Source organism: Bos taurus, chromosome 13 (assembly GCF_002263795.3).
Source record: "Bos taurus isolate L1 Dominette 01449 registration number 42190680 breed Hereford chromosome 13, ARS-UCD2.0, whole genome shotgun sequence".
In the NCBI taxonomy this organism is placed as follows: Eukaryota; Metazoa; Chordata; class Mammalia; order Artiodactyla; family Bovidae; genus Bos; species Bos taurus.
Genome location: NC_037340.1, coordinates 79,367,206 through 79,386,786, shown reverse-complemented (window position 1 = coordinate 79,386,786; position 19,581 = coordinate 79,367,206). Strand labels below are relative to the sequence as shown.

The window sequence follows — 19,581 nt, the reverse complement described above, 5'->3', positions numbered from 1 at the left end:
CTAGTGTGGGTCATCTCCCCTCCTCCACCTAAATTTGTCAGCCACCCCTAGGATACTTGCTGGATTCACCTGGTGTGTGTATGTTTATGCCTAAGAAACAAACAAGAGGATTTTTTTTTTAAATGTTCTGACAGCCAGAAAGAGCTTCCCAAGACTGAAAATGCATGAGTCTTGGATCCAGGCCCAGGACCCTGGAATGGAGTTTGTGTCCAAACCAGTGCTTCTTACCCCAGGCCACACACTGGAAGCATCTGGGGAGCTTTTACGAAATACTGATGCCTGAGTCTCAAACATTCTGATTGTAACTGGCCCCTCCTAGGACCTAGCTTCTTGAATTTTTTTTAACAGCTCTCCAGGTGAGGCCAATGTGTAAGTTGGGTTAGGAGTCACTGGTCCAAGTGCAGTTTGGGAAACCCTATTCATTGCCGTATCTCTTTACCAACAGGACATAAACATGATGAGGGTGGTAGGGACCCGGTCCTGCTGACGGCTGCACCCCCAGGATCTGTGGTAGTGCCTGGTACCTAGCAGGTGCCCAATAAAGGTCTGGGGAATGCATAATGATTGACAGCTTCCCATGAATCCCTTAATGGAACCGAGATGGCTGCCCTGAAAGAGGGCATCTTCTCCACCCTCTGGCACTTGGGGAAGGATCGGAGTCAGTCCCCATTTCAGGTCAAGCTGTGGCTCTCAGGGAACCCCTGAACCTCTCCCACCTCCTTTTCTGATCCAGTAATTCTCAACCCTGGCCGCCCTTTAGAATTATCTGAGGTCATTAAAAAGAAAACACCTTCAAGGGGTTTGGATCAGAACCTGGGAACAGGCGTTTTTACAGCGTCTCAGGGGACGCCAATGTGCCGTAAAAGGAGGCCGCTGGCCGCGTCCCCTGTACCTCTGTGAGCCTGCTTTCTGACTGGAGCTAACTTGGTGCAAGACCCCTGGAAGGGTTTTATAAGGGGGTGTTGGGAGTTGGTTCTTATGCGTTGTTCCCTAAGTGCCTGTTCACAGCGTTCACCGTGGATGCTTGCCTAGAAATGCACATCTCCGAGCCTCTCCTCCAGACTTAGTACTCAAGCTCCAGTGCGGGCCTGGGGATCTGCGTTCTGATCAATCGTGCAGGTGTACTCGTCCCCAGCTGCCCTTTCCACCTGCACTGCCCTCTGACCTGCTCTGCCACACTGAGCTGCTTCTGCCTCTCGGTTTTGGTTCCCACCTCTGAAGCATTCTTCCTCCAGGTCTGCCCAGCAGTCAGGTTCCTCCGAATGCCATCTTGCCAGAGCCCCCCCCGCCACTTCTTGCCCCCCGACAGCTGAGGGGACCAAAGCCGCCCCAGCCCCCAGCCTTTCCCCTACATCTCTGGTGAGCACTCTCCAGACAGCCCAGGGGGATGCTCTTTGTTCTGGAGTTTATCTCGGTCCTTACTCTTGCCCCACCAGGACCTAAAGGTCCCCGGGCGAGAGTGTCTGGTGCCTGCTGGTCCCTGGAGATGTCAGGCGGCCAAGAGGTGTAGATGGAAAGGCAGGTAGGACTTGCGCCTTGCCAGTACCTGGGATTCTTCGCCAAGTCCTGGATGTGACTGATGGAGGTGGCAATCCAGCCGCAGCTGCGGGCTCACAGAGGCTCAGGTCTGCAAGAGAAGGCAGTGGGTGCACCGCCCCCCGCCCCGACCTTGTTGGTGTCAGCCGGTCACCCAGGGCAAAAAGACAAGTGGCTTTCTCATCCGGATCCTGGGTCCGGCAGGGCCGCAGAGCTGAGGCGGGGAGGGTGGAAGCGGCGGCTGCGCCCGAGCGCCTGGCAGGTGGCTTCGCGCGGCGCCGGGCGGTGCGGCCGGGACCAGGGGCGGCCTGCTTCCTCCCGGCCGTCCCCGCCCTCCCCGGTCCCGGGGTGTCGCCCCGCCCCGCCGGCCGGGCCGCGCTGTCCCCGCCTCCCCTCCCCGGGCTGCAACAGGTGCCTCCGGAGCAGGAAGCGCGCGCCGCCGCCGCTCAGCTCCCCCGGGCGCGCCATCCCCGGACCCCGCGTGTGTCCCCACGAGGACAGTGACCCCGCCGCTCCGCCCGCCTCTCCGCCCCGCTTCCTGCTCCCTTCGCCGTCGCCGGCGAGGGGCCCGCGAGTCCACCGAGCCCGCCTCCGCCCCCGGCCCGCCGCCCGCCCGCCCGCCGCTCCGCGCGCCATGGACGCCCCGGAGCCGCAGCCTGACCCCGACGGCGGGGACGCCCCGGGCCACGAGCCTGGGGACAGCCCCCAAGACGAGTTCGACTTCTCCATCCTCTTCGATTATGACTATTTGAATCCTATCGAAGGTCGGTGGAGGCTCGCCCCGGCCTGGCCCCCGAGCCTGGGCTGGGGCTGGGGCCTGGGCAGTGGCCGCGGGTGGGGCCCCTTTGCCCCACGCGTCACATTTCCTGGGGGGCCTGAACTTGAGTTGGGGGGAAGTTGCCTCTCCCCAGGTGAGAGGGAGGGAGGGAGCCGTCGGAGACTGCAGCCGCCTTTAGAGGGCACTAGGCTCACTCTGCCTGGTGGGGCGCCAGTTTCCAGTTCCTTCTCCCCGAGGGTCCCTGGTAGTGAAGCAAAAGGGAGCAGGGGTCTCAGCTGGTCTCTTGCCCGCTGCTGGTCATCAGTGCGCGGTGGAAGCTATGGGTTTTGCCTTTGGAGGGAAGAGGTGAGGAAGCCAAAGAATGGAGTTTTTCGGCCGGGACTGGTGCAAAAAGAGGGCTGGTGAGGCGGATCCGCCCACCTCCGAGCCCCACCGTGTGCGAGCCCTTGCTGGGGACGTTGCGCTGACTCTGAGGAGGAGGTTGTCTGTGTCTAATGGTAGAGCGTGGTTTGCCCTCGTCTTAGGCGGCTGGCCCATTTCCTCCCTGCGTTCTGCCGCTGCCGTTTGCACATCACCTCACATGCTTCAGTCTGAGCTTTATTAAGTGGGCCCCACCCCCGCCCCACAGGCAACCAGACTGTGGGGGCTTGGAGGGTGCCCGCCTGTGGTTTCAGGAAGGTGCAGGCTTATTCCTGCCTCAGCGACCTGTCAGTCCCTACCTGCAAGTGCGCTCTGCGCTGGGGGCTGGGGATTTCCCCCCGCTGGGCCGTCATTTCACGTGTTTAACAGGAGCCTTGGTCAGAGGAGGCGGTCGCACACCCAGCCTCACTGTATTTTTCTGGTTAGCAGGTTGTCTTGGAAAAAAACAGAACACCAGACAGGCTTCCTGATTTTGACAGCCTAGCCCAGCCAGTGCTTGTTGAAGCCTTGGGGGCAGGCCTGTTGGTGACTTCCAGATGCACTTGGGCTCGGCTGCTTCTGGGGAGCAGGAAGGGGTTGTGCTGGCTGGTGTGTGTAGGAGGCCCTTTCCGGACTCTCCCAAGTTTGCTGTTTCCCAGAGATGCTGTGTGAGGCAGAGAAGTTTCAACTTTCCCTCCGCAGCATCTTCAGGTGAAACTCCAGGTGAGGGCCTTGCTTTGACTTCAGAGATGCCCTTCGATCGGATACCAAGTGAAGATGGTAGTTAGTAATTATTCTCTATTTTGGCTGGAGATGGAAATAATTAGCCAGCCAAAGAGACCAGTCTTCTTGAGTTGCAATCTGGAGGCCATCCTTTGCTTTGAAAAGATACAATTAAGAATCTGTAAATGATCCCTCTAGCATCCGTGGTCTTGCTCTTCGTTAAGATTAAAGTCATGTTTGGAGGGAATACTTACACCCCTCCAAGATTCACAATCAACGGATTTTTTTTTTTTTTTTCCTGCAGCGGGGAGATTTCCGGGGAAATAGTTTCTAAGCCAAATCTGATGGGAGGTGCTTTTTATAGTTTTTCTTGGCAAAGGGGTGCTTGGTGGCTGCCAGATGGGTGTCTAAATGACCATGGTGAAGGCCCCAGCATCTATCTTTAAAAAAAAAAACTTTATTTTTGGAAACAGTCTTAAATTTACAGAAAAATTGTAAAGAGAGTACAGCAAGCTCTTGTATACCCAGCACCCAGCTCCCCATAGGAGGAATATCCGTTAGCAGGATGCATTTGTTACAATTAGTGAGCCAATATTATGATACAGTTTTATAAAGCTAAGTCCATACTTTGTTTAGATTGTACCCCCCCCCCCTTTTCTTAATGAGCTTGACAGTTTTGAGGAATACTGACTAGGTGCATTGTAGAATGTCCTTTCAGTGGGGTCTTATGTTTTTCTCATGCTTAGACAGGGCTATGGGTTTTGGAGGAGGAAGACCACAGAGGTAAAGTGACCATTTCCATCACATCATATTGTGGGTACCTACCATCAACATGATTTATCATTATTGATGATAGCCTAGATCACCTGGCCGAGGTAACCTTTGGCAGGTTGCTCCACCATAAAGTTGCTGCTGCTGCTAAATTGCTTCAGTCGTGTCCGACTCTGTGCGACCCCATAGAGGGCAGCCCACCAGGCTCCCCCGTCCCTGGGATTCTCCAGGCAAGAACAATGGAGTGGGTTGCCATTTCCTTCTCCAATGCATGAAAGTGGAAAGTGAAAGTGAAGTCGCTCAGTCCTGTCTGACTCTTAGCGACCCCATGGACTGCAGCCTTCCAGGCTCCTCCGTCCATGGGATTTTCCAGGCAAGAGTACTGGAGTGGGGTGCCATTGCCTTCTCCAACCATAAAGTTACTCCTTGCCAAACGTGCAGCCCAACTTAAGGATGAGGAATTATGCTGTGGAATCTGTAATCAGGCCTTGCTGGGAGGGCACCAGGACAGAAACGTCATGGCTCAGTAAGAGAAGGGATGCTGCGAGCCTTGAGAGGCTGAAGCGAGCTGTTCCAGATGTGGGTCAGGCTCAGTCTCACCCAGATGTTAATAGCAGTCACTTTGCTCTGCTTCCGCATGATGGAACTCCCCAAGGGTCAACACTAGTCCGTGTCTTGCTAATGGGCTTTGTCCCACATGACAATATGTTGGTGGTACACGTGAGGTGTTCTCTTTAACTCTGGGCAATGGGCTTGGCAAAAGGCCAAGAAAGGAAGAGGATTGCTCCTGGGACAGACATTGTCAGGAACTGGTGACGGCATGTAGGGAGTTGGGGGAAGTCAGATGCTTATTTTGTGGAACCTGAGCGTGTGGCAGCTGTAATTAGCCCGTGTAGTACCCCTCCAACCATAGAAGGTACACACTTCACAGAAGGTTGTCACCTTCATTTTGTAGAGGGGGTTGATGAGGCACAGAGAGGTGAAGGAACTTTCCCCAGAAAGCAGAGCAGGTACACGGCAGAGCTGAAATGTGAGCCCGGCAGTCCTGCTCTGGAGCCCTAGAGTCCTGCTCTAGATCTTTCGGATCTACCGTGTGAGTTCTCGTCCCCTCACTTGACGAGAGATGCGCACAAAGCCGTTAGGGGCCTGGCACCGTGTAAGACTGGAGTTTAAAACATTACTGACAAGATGATCTTGGGTAAGTCATTTAATCTCTCTGGACCTCTGTTTGCTCAGCTGTCACATGATTGAATGATAGTACTTACCTCATACAGGCAACTGTTTGCCTTGAATGGCTTAACCCATTCACATCACTTAACACAGTGTCATTTGTCACTAGCTTTTTATTAAACCTTTGATTTCGTTAATAGAGGTGCTCAGTTCATGTGAGTCATCATTCACTTACTCATCCATCTAACTATTGAGCTCCTATGGTGTTAGATCCTGGGGATGTAGTAGAAAATGAGACTCAGTCCCTGCCCTCAATCAGTTAGTGTCTCTAATTGTTTTTCTGTCTAATTGCATCGACTGATCCCTCCAGTAGCATCTACATGGTAGTGGAAAATAGGCATCTTTGCCTTGTTCCTCACCCAGGCAGGAGAATCTTCAGTGTTAGCTTTAGAATTGAGGCATATGTATTTATGTTAGGGAAGTATCCATCCGTCTCTATTTTCATAAGAGTTTTGATTAGGAATGGGAGTTGAGTGATGCCACAGACTCTTTAGCATCTATAGAAAAACATGATTTTATTCTAAGATCATTTATATTAATAGCTTTCCTAATATTGAAACGTTCCTGGTATTAACCCCACTTGGTCACTGGGTATTATTTTCTTATGGTGGTGGGCCTGGCATCTACTGGATAATATTGTTTTAAGATTTCTTTTAGCAGTGTTCACCTGGTGGCCGGTAAAGAATCTGCCTGCAATGCAGGAGACCTGGGTTTGATCCGTGGATCAGGGAAGATCCCCTGGAGAAGGAAACGGCAACTGACTCCAATATTCTTGTCTGGAAAATGTCATGGATGGAGAAGCCTGGCAGGCTGTAGTCCATGGCATCGTAAGAGTTGGATGTGGCCTAGCAGCTAAGCCGCAAGTGATGTCTGTAATGTGCTTTTTGGTGTGCCGTCAAGTCTAAACGTCTCTCCTTCTCTATGCTCAGGAACAACGTGTGTATTGTTGGGACTATCCAGTTTCTCCCGTTGGGATAGGATCCCCTGTGAAGCCATCTGGACCTGGTGCCTTTTTATGGTCTTGTTCTGGGATAACTTTCTCGATCGTGTCTATGGGAATTGGGCTGTATCCATTTTCTATTTTGACTAGAGCCAGTTTTGGTAAACTTTCTTCCTAGGAAATCACCCACTTCACCTTTCTGAATTTTCAGATTTATTTGCTTAGAGGCATGCAAGGTAAACTCTTATTTTCTTTTGAGGGAAAGAGCTAAATGCATAGTAATAGAAAGAATGCAGACAGGGCTCTGGGGGTCCTGGCTATGAGCCCACCTTGGAGGGGAGAGGCGTGCTGGCTGTTGGTAGACAGAAGTTTAATTTCTTTGTATGTGCATGTGAATTCAAGGCATTCTTACTTCTTCCAACTTGTAATACACTGGGAAAGACGAATGGGCCCTGGGGATCCCCAGTCACCTCCAGCAGTGCCAGATCTTCTCTGGGCCGTGTTGGGAGGGCTTGCTCCCAGTCTGCCTCAGTGAGTCTGGCATGCCCCTCCTCTGGTAAGCGGATGCATATGGCGTTAACTTTGACCTTTCAGAAAGGAAAATGGACTCCTGACCGTTGCTTATAGTTTGTTCTGCTGATCCTCAAACTCTTTGGGTCACAGACCTCTGAAAGGCTGATGAAAGCCGCAGGTCCCATGTACCGCAGGAGCATACTGCACGTGTGTGTCCCTTCTGCACCTGTAAAGCCCGGGGTGAAAGGCACTCAGTCGTGTCCGACTCTCTGCGACCCCAAGGACTATACAGCCCACGGAATTCTCCAGGGCAGAGTACTAGAGCCGGTAGCCTTTCCCTTCTCCGGGGATCTTCCCAACCCAGGCATTGAACTCAGGTCTCCTGCATTGCGGGCGGATTCTTTACCAGCTGAGCCACAAGGGAAGCTCAAGAATACTGGAGTGGGTAGCCTATCCCTTCTCCAGCAGATCCTCCTGACCCAGGAATGGAACCCGGGTCTCCTGCATGGCGGGTGGCTCAGCTTTATACCATTTTCAGGTAGAGTCACACTGACCCAGGAATGGAACCCGGGTCTCCTGCATGGCGGGTGGCTCAGCTTTATACCCTTCTCCAGCAGATCCTCCTGACCCAGGAATGGAACCCGGGTCTCCTGCATGGCGGGTGGCTCAGCTTTATACCATTTTCAGGTAGAGTCACAGACCCTGCTGTCACCCGCTCTCTAATGTCACCTGCACTTGAGCTCAGGGCCACCTGCTCTCGGCCCATTCACAGGGCACAATTAAAGCCTCATTCTTTCAGCAAACACTCATTGAATGCTGGTTTTGTGCCAGGCCCTGTGGGAGTACACAGATGAATGAAATGTGGTCTTGCCCCTGTCTGGCCCCCAGGCCAGTGTGGGACACAGCCTGGTAAACAAATAGGGACAAATGAGGTGCTGATATACAGCATCATGGGCTTTTTTTTTTTTTTGGTGCTTACTAAAAATAGAGCTCTACTCTAAGCAAGCGAGTTCGCTAAACACATGTGACATTCAGAGATGTTGCCGTCTGTGTTGAGTTAAGGACAAGCCTTAATGAGCCTGCTTTGTGCAAATAGCGTCTCCAGGTGCAGCTGGAAAGGTGAAACGAGGGCTGAGTCGAGCAGTGGCCTCGTCGAGGGAGGAGCAAGAGCTAGGGAGAAAGTTGCCTGAATCATCCTTTACTATTGAACACATGTCATCCCAGCTTCCAAATTAAAGGCCGTCTGTTCTTAAGGCGCCCTCAGCTTTTGATCAGAAGTTGTTTCGGTTGCTCTTTGGGGCCCCAGGGACGGTAGCCCACCGGGCTCCTCTGTCCATGGGATTTCCCAGGCAAGGATACTGGAGTGGATCGCCATTTCCTTCTCCAGGGCATCTTCCCGACCCAGGGATAGAATTCGTGTCTCCTGCGTTGGCAGGCGGATTCTTTCCCACTGACCTCCCAGGGATGCCCTTGATCAGAAGTAGAGGCTCTTAAAATCTTAATGCTGTGCTATTTGAGTTGGTGCCCAAGGCTTTTTAGTCCTGTAAGATGATGGGATTGAATACATTTGAGAAATGCAGCTTTGGTGGCCAGTGGTCCTTAATCCTGGCTACAGACTAGAATCTTTCAGGCATACCCAGGACCCATGAAGTCAGAATTCTTGGGGGTCAGTTCACTTTTGCTGAGAGTCACAAGCAGTACACGGCAGGACAGGCTTCGAGCCCAGGCAGCTGGGGTCCTGAGTCCCTGTCCTCAGCACTACAGCTCAGCCGGAATCTCACTGACCCCAGCTTTCCTGGGTACCCTTAATGCCAACATGGGCTGCATTCACCCATGATGTTTTGGTATCTATGCAATTATCAGTGGACTGTTCACTGCTATCCTAATGGGATTATACTCATAAAATATGCAACAAAAACCCAAGTGGGGAAGGACAGAATATAAACTGGGGTTCTGCTATTTCTGTATTTCTCTCTACAGCCCAGTGGATTGTCGTGCATGCCTCCCGGGGCACGTGTCCCCCCCAACTCCACGGCCATAGGCCTACTGAGCCAGAGCAACAGGACTGAAGTCAGGAAATCCCGGCTTGAAATTCTGACTTAGGTGTCCATTACTAGCTTGGCCTTGGCCAAGTTGAAGTGCCGGGCATTGGCAAGCGCGCAGTAAACCATCGCCTTATAAATGGATGAGAAGTTGCATAATCCCCGCTGAGTGGTTTGCCTCCAGGCAGGTGATTTTGATCCTCTCCGCTTGTGTTTTCTCATCTGTGAGATGGGGGTGGTCAGGTTCCCGCAAGGCAGTGTGACTGAGTGCGGGCAGCGGGGCTGCGTGAAGGTCGGACGGCAGGCTGGGAGCAGGGTGGTGGGCTCTGAGAAACCGTCGGGCTCACCCACCTTCTTGAGAGCGTTGGGTCCTTGGAGGGGAAAGTCTCTGCCCTCGCCTTTAAGGAATCCTGAGCCTTAAGAGGGGCTTCCTTGGTGGCTCAGAGGTTAAAGCCTCTGCCTGGAAGAGAAGATGCCTTTTGGAGATGAGTCACTGGCCGCGGGGCTTCAGCTGGCATCGCAGCATGATACCTAACTTACATGCGATTCGCATGCATGCTCAGCTGTGTCCAAGTCTTTGTGATCCCATGGACTGGAATCCACCAGGCTCCTCTGTCCATGGGATTTCCCAGGTGAGAATACTGGAGTGGGTTGCCATGTTCTCCTCTAGGGGATCTTCCCGACCCAGGGATCGAACCTTGCCTCCTGCATTGGCAGGTGGATTCTTTACCACTAAGCCACCGGGGCAGCCCTCTGTAGGGGGTCAGTTCTGATGAAAAGCTTGCCCGGGGCATGGGTCCCTGCCTCAGCCGCAGAAGTAGGCCAGCTGCAAAAGCTTTCTCAGTTGTCCAGACTCTCAGGCTGCAAGGTTCCCTGAGGCTGCTCCTCAGGGTCCTGCCCCGGCGCTGCGGACCCCTGACCCTGGGCCAGGACGCGGCAGCCTTGGGAAGTGCCGTGTGGTGGATGTCTTGTGGCTTCCCCCCACGAAGGGACTTCCTGTCTCCTCTCTCCCCAGCACAGGAAACAGCCACAGGCGCCCCAGAGCTCCGGCCAGACCCGGCTTCCCTGGGCTGGTGCGAGGTTGGGTTTTACTGATTGTTCCCAAACCAAGCTCAGGGAAGAAGGCAAGACTCACCCTGGGGCTCTTCCTGGGCTGTGTCAACTTTCCTACCTGGAAGAAAGCCCGCGGCGGGTTCCTCCAAAGCAAGAGGAACAGCCTGTGACGTTTTCCTAAACTTTGTCCAAAATGTGGAAACAGAGACGATGGCGTCATTAGCTGCCGTGTTCCCAGCACCCAGTCTCTATGGTTACCTACTGAAGGCCAGTCTTATGTCCCCCCCTCCTCAGTGTGTGCTCTGCATCACCACTTCTGCTTGCTTTAAATCACATTGCAGATGATAGAATATTTTATTAATAGATTAGGATGTAGCTCTCAAATATAAGGGCTCCTGAGAAAAATCCAATACCATTACCAAACCTAAAAAGCTGTATTGCGTGCTAAGTTGACTCAGTCGTGTCCGACTCTTTGCGACCCCATGGACTGTAGCCCGCCAGGCTCCTCTATCCATGGGGTTCTCCAGGCAAGAATACTGGAGTGGGTTGCCATGCCTTCCTCCAGGAGATCTTCCTGACCCAGGGATCGAACCCACATCTCTTAAGTCTCCTGCATTGGCAGGCGGGTTCTTTACCGCTAGCGCCACCTGGGAAGCCCCCAAAGCCATAATCTTTAATTTCAAACGTCCAGTGTTTAAACTTACTGCATGTCTCACAAGTGTCTTTTCATGGTTAACTTGTTTGAACAAAGATCCAGACAAGACCCGAACATTGTAAATCATTGACGTGGCCATTAGATCTCTCTTACTTTATAAAAATCCCCACCAGTCGGTTTTCTTGCCTTTGTTGAAGAAGCAGGTCATGTTTCTTGCACTGGCCTCCGTGTGACGGACTTTGCCAGTGGTGTCCCTGTGGCACTGTTGAGTCTTCTTCTGTCCCTTGCATCTCTTACAAACTGGCATTCAGATCTGAAGTTCTGTGCCGTAGACTTTGAGTGCTGTTTTCTTCTGCAGAGAAATATATCCAAGGTAGAGAGGACGCTACAGGAAGAGCAGAGAGATTGCTTTTCCTGAGTTGGCGTTTGGGACCATCTGTGCGTCCTGACCTGAGGTTTTGAGAAAAAAGGGAATTTTCTCACTTGGGCCTGTTTCAGTTACTGAGATACTAAGTTTCTAAGAGGCAGTGCTTCTGCGTGAATTTTAATTGAGCCACGCCTGAGTGAGCTTTCTGAAGGTAAGAAAGGTGCCTGCAAAAGCTCAGGATTTATAAAGGTCCTTATCAAAACAAACCTTCTTGGGCACGCTGAGAAAGGTGGACTGTTAAACGAGCGCGGGGAGGGGTGGGGGAGCCTTGACGTCTGCAGTGCTTGCGTACGTTATTGTAAAGACCACAGAAAGGGGCTGTTTACCTGCATGGTCCTGAGAAGGTGGGCTCCGGGTGTGAAATCCACAACCCGTGACCTCATCTCTGTTGCCATGGAGAAAGGAGGAGGTCATTAATGCCCGGGGTCGGCAGGAGCCTCTGATGAAATGTACCCGCCCCCGGGGACAGGGCACTGAAGTGAAAACTCCTGGCGATGAGTGTAAATAAAGAAGCCATCTGTCAATCAGGCATTAGTTTTAAGTCTCTGCCCCTGGCCAGGGGTTCCAGGGGCCCCACTGTTTTCAAGGGGAAGTTTACACTTGCATTTCAAGTTGGCTAAAAGAAAGGTGGAAACCAGCTTTTCACGCTGTGTCAGGAGTTGCGGGGCTCAGTGGGCACAGCTCTTTGAGGCACTGGCATAAAGGTGACGGGGGTCTTGGCCGAGTGAGTTGGAGGAACCAAAGCAGAGAAGGCGGCCGGGCCCCTGCCTGTGTCTCCTTGCGCAGGGCCTTGGCAGAGAGGCGGGGTAGCCACGCGCACCCCGCTTCAGAGGGAGGATTATCTGAGGTCTGTTTCTGGTTGATTCTTCTGACCAGATCTTTTCTTCTCCTTTTGGCAAGGAAGTCACCGGAGCCCCTCTCTCTGCTGTGTGCCTCATGACAAATGGGGAAAGACTGTCCTTTCTTAGAGAAGGGCCTCTCTGAAGCACAAATCCCACCTCAGATGGCTGTCTTCCTGAAAAACGGAGGCAGGGTGGCATGGTGACCGGATAAGCCAAGGCTGATGTCGGCATCTGATGGACTATTACACGGCCATGAAAAAGAAACCGTAACTGCATACGATGTGGTCAAATCTCAGACATAAGGTTGAGATTTACAGCATGTACATGTACATTCCATACAGTTTTATGTCATGGTCACAGCAGGCAAAGCCAGGCCATAGTGAGGGAAGGCAGGCGAGTGGGTCCCACTGAATGAGGGTTATTGGCTGGGTGTGGCCACTAGGGAACCATGTAGCAGGATTGAAGTGTTCTGTATCTTGAATGGTGGATGCACATTTGTAAAAAGGCGCCGAGGCCTTTTAATATCTTACTGCATCTAAATGATGTCTCAATTTGAACCCCAGCTCTGCCCCTGGTTTCTTTCAAAAGGTTTTTTTTTTTGATGTGGATCATTTCTTAAAAGCCTTTATTGAATTTGTTGCAATCTTGCTTCTGTTTTATGTTTTGGTTTTTTGGTCGAGAGGCACGTGGGCTCTCAGCTCCCCAACCAGGGATGGAAGCGCCACCCCTACACTGGAAGGCGAGGTCTTCTGGACCGCCAGAAGAGTCCCTGCCCTGACTGTTCTTGTCCCTGGGGCTGAACCCCCACCCCCCTCAGCTTCCCTGGCCCCCTCGGTGACACAGAGGAGTAGATGGTACCTGCCTTCCAGGTGCTTGTCAGCCTCGTGGTACACAGGAGAGCTCGAGGCGCAATGAATGAAGGCAGATGGGAAGGTCTTTGAAGTTCTTGAAAGCATGAGGGCCCCATGGAATGATTCCACCCGGTTCTTTCCATTCCAGTTTGAGGATGAGGTGGGTTCCATGTCTATCAGATGCCTGGGTCCTGCCCTCCCATCCGGAAGCTGAACTCGAGGCCTGCAGATTTCACACATCTCTCCACTTCTCTCCAGAAGGAGGACACGCAAGTGCGTGTGGATTTGCAGACAGCCATGCCAGTAGCCAGTCTGTAAGACTTGGAGCTGGCACACTGTCCTGGGTCCTGGGTCTCGGGCGCCTGGCCTCACAGCAGGCTGCCTGGGAGGCAGGACCCAGCGCTCCTTTCTGTCCTGTCTGAAGGCAGACAGCTGTCTTAGCCGGGGCAGGGTCAGCAAAGAGCACAGCAGTCACGGTGGCTTTTTCCAGTGGCTCCACGTCGAACGAGACAGGATGGTAAACTGCCTTCTTTCCCTTGCTGGCATCTCTGGACCTGACTTAGCTGGATGGAATTTCTCACCTCTCACGCCCTGCGTCTGTGTGTGTCATTTCTGAATGAAGGGTGTGACCACCTGATTCTCCCCGTCATCATTAACACACGATTCATTGATCAGGAATCCAATTACTGCCCGCATGTGTGTCTGCTGGGGGCCATAGGGGCATGGGGGGCCTGTTGGAAAGTTTGCTGAGTGCTGTATGTGTTACTCAAAGCGCAATCTGTAACTTTTCAAAGAAGGTCTTTCCTATAGGTGGTGCAAGCCGCCAGATGCGAAGTCCATCCAGCTTCGGCTCCTCTTGGCGTTTCCTGCAGCCCCTAACACACAGGGCTCATGAGAGCCGAGGGATGGAGGGGAGGGGCGGAACCCCCAGGACCCCCTCCCTCCGGCTTGGCTTCTCTCCGCCCTCTTGCTGCACGTGCGGCCGCCAGGTTGTAGAAGCTTCACTCCGTTGCCATGGCAACAGACTGTGATGTCTCAAACCCAGGGCCCGGGCCTCCCACCACCTCGGGGTGTGAACGGTGGGTCTGTCGCTTCAGACAGGGGTGGACCTCGGCTCTGGGGCTCGGCCGCTGGGCCGCGGGGCGTCCGGCCTGCGGGCTGGATCCTGGCTCCTCTCCTGGCGTCGTCGTTGAAGTCGAGCGCCCTGGCTCGCTCGGCCCCTCCCCCTCCTGAGGACAGACGCCTCCTGGAGCTTCCTGAGCTGGCTTTCTATTTTAGTCATTCTATTCTGCTTCCTGAAAATTCCACCAGCTTGTCCTCGGCGGAGAGAAGATGTTCTCTCGTTGTTCCTTTTTTCAAAAGCAATCTGTTGGCCGGTGGGTTGGCGCTGGCGGCGGTCTCAGACTTGGCCGTGTGTCCTTGAGGGTGAGCAACAGGAGGGCAGGAGGTGGCAGAGAGCTCCATGTGGCCTGAGTGAGGTTTTTAAATAATCGTTGACTCAATCCTGGGGCAAACGGAGGGATTATGAGTATTCCAGAAGAAAGGAATCTGTGTCGTCCGTTGTCTAGGGCAGCCTACCTCCTCATGGGGCTCCGGAGCAGTTCCTGTCCTGGGGACACCTCAGTTTTCTGTGTTGGGGTGAAGGCGTCACGATCCAGGAAATATTCCCTTTTGTGAGTTACGGGGCTGGAGGAGCTGGGCTGCCTGAGACCGAATCCGGTTTTGCCACTTAGCAGCTGTGTGATCTTGGGCAAATTAATCACCCTCTCTGAGCCTCACTTTCCCCTTTTAGAAAATGAGGACCCTATCATCTGCTTCGAAGGGTTCTTGTAAGACAAATGATGCTGCTACTGCTGCTGCTAAGTCGCTTCAGTCGTGTCTGACTCTGTGCGACCCCATGGACTGCAGCCTACCAGGCTCCTCCATCCATGCGATTTTCCGGGCAACAGTACTGGAGTGGGGTGCTATTGCCTTCTCCCAAGACAAATGCTAGTGAATGTTAAATACATACAGAGTGCTTCTTGGTGTGGAGTAAAAGGTGGAGACGTGTCACAGTCACTTTTGTTGTTGCGGTTACCTTTGTTCTTCAGTCGCTCAGTTACGTCCGACTCTTTGCAGCCCCATGGACTGTAGCACACCAGGCCTCCCTGTCCTTCACCATCTCCTGGAACTTGCTCAGACTCATGTCCATTGAACTTGGTGTGTCACTAACACTTTAGTAAGAGTTAGTTGATCAGCTCCCAGGTAGCCCAGAAGAAGGACAAAGCATGGAACGAAATGAGTGTCGGAGGCATTCTTTACCTACTCCACATATTTTCTGAAGGCTAGCAGAAAAAGAGAATCCAAAGTGCTGACCGATCCATTTTATTTTTATAAAGGTTTCTTCCCTTTTTCTTTTTTAAAAGAAGTCCCTGGTGGTGGGGTGGGGGGGGCCGGTGTGTGTCACACTTTAAGTTGTAAAATAAGGGAATGAAAACAGAAAGTGTTAGTCACTCAGTCCTGTCTGACTCTTTGTGACCCCAGGGACTGTAGCCCATGCTCTGTCCATGGAATTCGCCAGGATACAGGAGTGGGTTGCAATTCCCTTCTCTAGAGGATCTTCCTGACCCAGGGATCAAACCAGATCTCCTGCATTGCGGGCAGATTCTTTACCATCTGAGTCACCAGGGAAGCCAAATTAAAGCAGAGAAAGGGTAGAATTTTCAACTTAAATGATAATTCTTTCCATAATAATGATACTAACATCCCAAAAGGCCTTATTTATCGAGTGTTTATTTTGTGTGTTTTGGATTTCGTGTGCATGAGATGAAGTGTCAGGTGGGTATTGTCACCAACCTCCGCCCCGTATCATGCATGAGGACTCAGAGGACCCCAGGTCACACAGCCGGGGTGCAAGGCTGTGGAATGGGGGCCTCAAACACCGTGTATGGACCGAGACCCGGATCTCCATGCAGACGCCCTGCTGCGGTGGGGCTAGAGTGGCCGCCGCGGCCTTCTTGTCTTCCGGTTCCAGAGAGTGGCCAGAAGTCTCCCCAAATGTTCTTAGGGCCTGGATGTGGGGTGAGCCCCTGAGAGCCTGATGGGATAGGGAGGGCGGTGGTGATGTGGCCTCTCAGATGTCTGTTGCAGAAGCGGTTTACCTTCCAGGGCTCACAGGGAGCCGACGTCTCATTTCTGAGTCAGTTCAGGTGTGACTCATGGGCTGATGTTCCCAGCAGTGTTTGGGGCCTTGGCCATGTGCAGGCCCCGGGGGGAGGCCCTGGAGCAGTCGGGCCTGGAGCAGGGGTTCCCATCTGGAGGCGATTCTGCCTGGCAGGAGAAGTTTGGCAAGCCTGGGATGCTTCTGCTTGTTCAAACTGAGCAAGGACTGGGGATGCTACGGACGTCTGGTGGGCGGAGGCCAGTGTGCTGCTAAACATCCCAGAGCCTCCACAGCAAGGAATTTTCTAGCCCCAAATGTCAATATTCTAGCCTGGAGAAGTCCAGGGATTGTATAGTCCATGGGGTTGCAAAGAGTCGGACACGACTGAGCGACTTTCACTTCACTTAAATGTAAGTAGTCCTGAGGTTGAGAATCCCTAGTCTCAGGTCTGCTGGGTTCAAGTTGCATGACCTCAGGCAAGTTAATTCACCTGTTTGAACCTCAGTTATCTTATCTGTAAAAGGGGAGTAAACAGCGCCCATCTCATAGGTTGTGGGAATTAAGGAATGGACTACTTGTAATGTACTTATATCAGAGCTTGCCATATAAATTCTCAATAAATGTTAGCTGCTGCTGCTGCTGTTCTTATTACTGTTAATTATCATTGACCTTAACCTGTCTTCAGAAAGCTCACAGTCTAGTAGGGAGACAGAGAAGTGAATCTGAACTTGATAGACTTCCCTACATGACTCTGTTCTGGCAACACTGCAGAGTCTAGTGTCTGAGCCAGCCTAGGGAAAATCAGGGAGGGCTTTCAGGAGGAGGTGGCCCAAGTGAAATCTTAATGAACAAATAGTGGCTTCCTAGGAGAAGTGAGGACAGGAGGTATGGAAGGGTGTTCTGAGCTATGGGAATAGCACATGCAAAGGCATGGAGGCACAGAGGACCTAGAGCAACAACCTCTGAATCCCCCATCTCTGCTCCATCCTCTGTCTCTTTCTGAACACTGATGTGTGGAGTGTGGGCCAGGTGCCTCCCACGGCACGTGGGGTGGTTTTATGCTCTCCATGGGCACATTACATAAGAGGGCCATCCTCTTGGCAAAGCTGCTTCCCTCTAATCTCCTTAGAAGGAGTGAGGTGTCAGTGTATCTTTAACGCCTTTCTTTCCTGACGTTTGCCATTTCCTCCTCCCACTTCCAGCTTTGGAAAAAATGTAGACTTTCTGGGGTCGTGGTAATGTCCTACATCTTGATTATGGTGATGGCTACCAGTGCATGGAACATTGGGCAAAACTCATTGAACTCTACACTCAAAATCCATATGTAGAAATGATGCCTTACTTACAAAGAATGAGCATCCAGGAGGAAAAAACAGTGGGCCTGAGGCTGGGAGCCTTGGGCTAGCAACAGTGTCTCGCTTGAATTTAGTAACTTTTATTTGGATTGTATTTTTACCCTCCCTTCTATTTATGGAGGTGACACTGATTTTCCATTTGTGGCAGCAGTGTAAAGTTTCCTTAAAAAAAAAGTCATATGCGAATGAATTTAAATAGAAATATTAAGTAAATAATATTCACTGGTGGTACATGAATATAGCAAAGATCATGCAAGTGGTAAGAAAAGCAAGCTCTTTGGAAACCCTTCTGAGAGAATCGGGTGCTTCTGACATGAAACAAACTTGGCCCAGGGCTGCGTGGGCATGGCGCGGGCTGCAAGGGAGCTGTCTGCAAGGGTGGCAGCTGTTTACAGAGACACAGTGAAGAGCCCTAGCTACTTAAAGAAATAGCTGAACGATGAGCCTTTTGTCTGTGAGAATTACTGTCAAATGCCCAGGAAACTGAGAATTAAATAATTATAAATTACCCCCATATTCCTTGCTTGTGCATAAACTTTCAAAATCCTGGGGAGAGAAAAGAAAGAGACACTCTGCTGCTTGGATTAATTAAAACCAATGTAAATGCTTTAAGTGCTTTTGCTCAGCGGACACTGGCCTTTCTGTTTTTCATTGCTGCCCAAGAGTGTGAGGGATGTGTGTTTTTAAGTTTTCTGTGACTTTCACATCAGCCCGAGGAGGGTGTTTCTGCTAAGAGGTAGCTCGGTTTTTCTGATAAGGCTGGAATTTTTGCTAAGAGGCTTTCTGTGTTTTCTTTTGCAGACTGTTGTCAAACATGGATTTGACCTGGATCTCCTCCTAGATTAAAAATCTATGCTCTCTTACCCCTCAGGAAGGGTGTGTGTGTGTGTGTGTGTGTGTGTGTGTGTGTGTGTGTGTTTGCAGGCCCAAATGCAAGTTGATAATGAAGTGCAGCTTTACGAGAACCTTAGACCCTACAGACTCTAGCTAGAAAAAATGAAAAGATTTCAGAGCCAGAAGCAGCCAAGGAGACAGACTGGGTTTAATATTGTCCTGTTCCAAACGAGGAGGTCGAGACCTAGAGATGGTGGGGGACTTTTCCAAGGTCACATGGCTAGTCAATGGCAGACAAGGACTGGAACTCAGGCCCCTGCTTTCCAAACCAGGTGTCACTACTCGAGACCATCTCATGTCACCCTGCTCCCCTTGGAACGAAATAAAATAAAACATGTCTTTTGAAAATTGTATTTCTACTCTCAACATAATACAGAAATCGGACTCTCCTTTCTGCCTCTGCTCCTCATTATTAATACTTAGTTCTTCTCCTTGGAGGAGGTCCCTGTTACCTGAGACTTGCAGAGAAAACCCTACGCACCCATCAGCATTGTGTGTGTGTGTGTGTGTGTGTACACACTCCCCCTCTGTTTCTGTCTTATGCATACTGTGTGCATCTTTAACACTGCTGCTGCTGCTAAGTCACTTCAGTCGTGTCCGACTCTGTGCGACCCCACAGACGGCAGCCCTCCAGGCTCCCCCGTCCCTGGGATTCTCCAGGCAAGAACACTGGAGTGGGTTGCCATTTCCTTCTCCAATGCATGAAAGTGAAAAGTGAAAGTGAAGTCGCTGAGTCGTGTCTGACCCCCAGCAACCCCATGGACTGCAGCCTACCAGGCTCCTCCGTCCATGGGATCTTCCAGGCAAGAGCACTGGAGTGGGGTGCCATAACACTATCTGGTGGTTATTATATATCAATGCAAAAGGAACCTTTCCCACCCTTTTATAGCTGCATTATATCTCTCTGTATGAATGACAGAATTTAACCCATCCCCAGCCAATGGATAGAAGGTTACTTCCAGTTTGGGGGGATTAAGAACAGGGCTGGACTAATTAAACTTATAAACACATCACATTGCACACAGGAGTGTACCTGCAGGAGAGATTTCTGAAAGTGCCATTGCGTGGTTTCAAGTGTGCATGTTTGGAGTTTTGATACTACCCAATCACCCCCTCTTGAGGTTCTGTCTACCTTTTGGTTTGGATGTTAGCATCTTTGAGTAGCAGTTTAAATATTTCGTGCTTTATTCAGCAGACTGACAGTATTTTTGGAGGGCCTGCTTTGTGGGCGATCCTGTCCAGGCGTTAGGGGTCCAGTGGGGGCTGGGAGCTGGGGAGAGGCTGAAAATATAAACAAGTAACTGGAGAATTACTGAATTAGAATTGTGAGGAGTGCAGTGGAGCAGAGCAGGGACGTGTGCGTGGGGTCTGATCTCGTCAAGAAGGTCAGAAAGACTTTCGGGGGTGTGTGACACTTTAGCAAAACTCCA

General features: G+C 51.6%; 1 protein-coding gene across 4 annotated transcripts in view; it reads left to right on the top strand.

Annotated features, from left to right (window-relative positions):
- Positions 1-19,581, top strand: part of NFATC2 (nuclear factor of activated T cells 2) — a 160,187-nt gene that overhangs the window by 15,051 nt on the left and 125,555 nt on the right. For 2 of the 4 annotated variants that reach the window (XM_002692357.6, XM_005215064.5), the window contains exon 1: positions 1,936-2,300. The exons of 1 other annotated variant lie outside the window; for it this stretch is intronic. In XM_002692357.6, coding sequence (XP_002692403.3) covers positions 2,171-2,300 — 130 coding nt within the window. In that variant the 5' untranslated portion in view covers positions 1,936-2,170. Of the gene's footprint in view, positions 1-1,935; positions 2,301-19,581 lie in introns of those variants that run through there. One more of the 4 variants, XM_005215067.5, reaches the window with a different exon arrangement.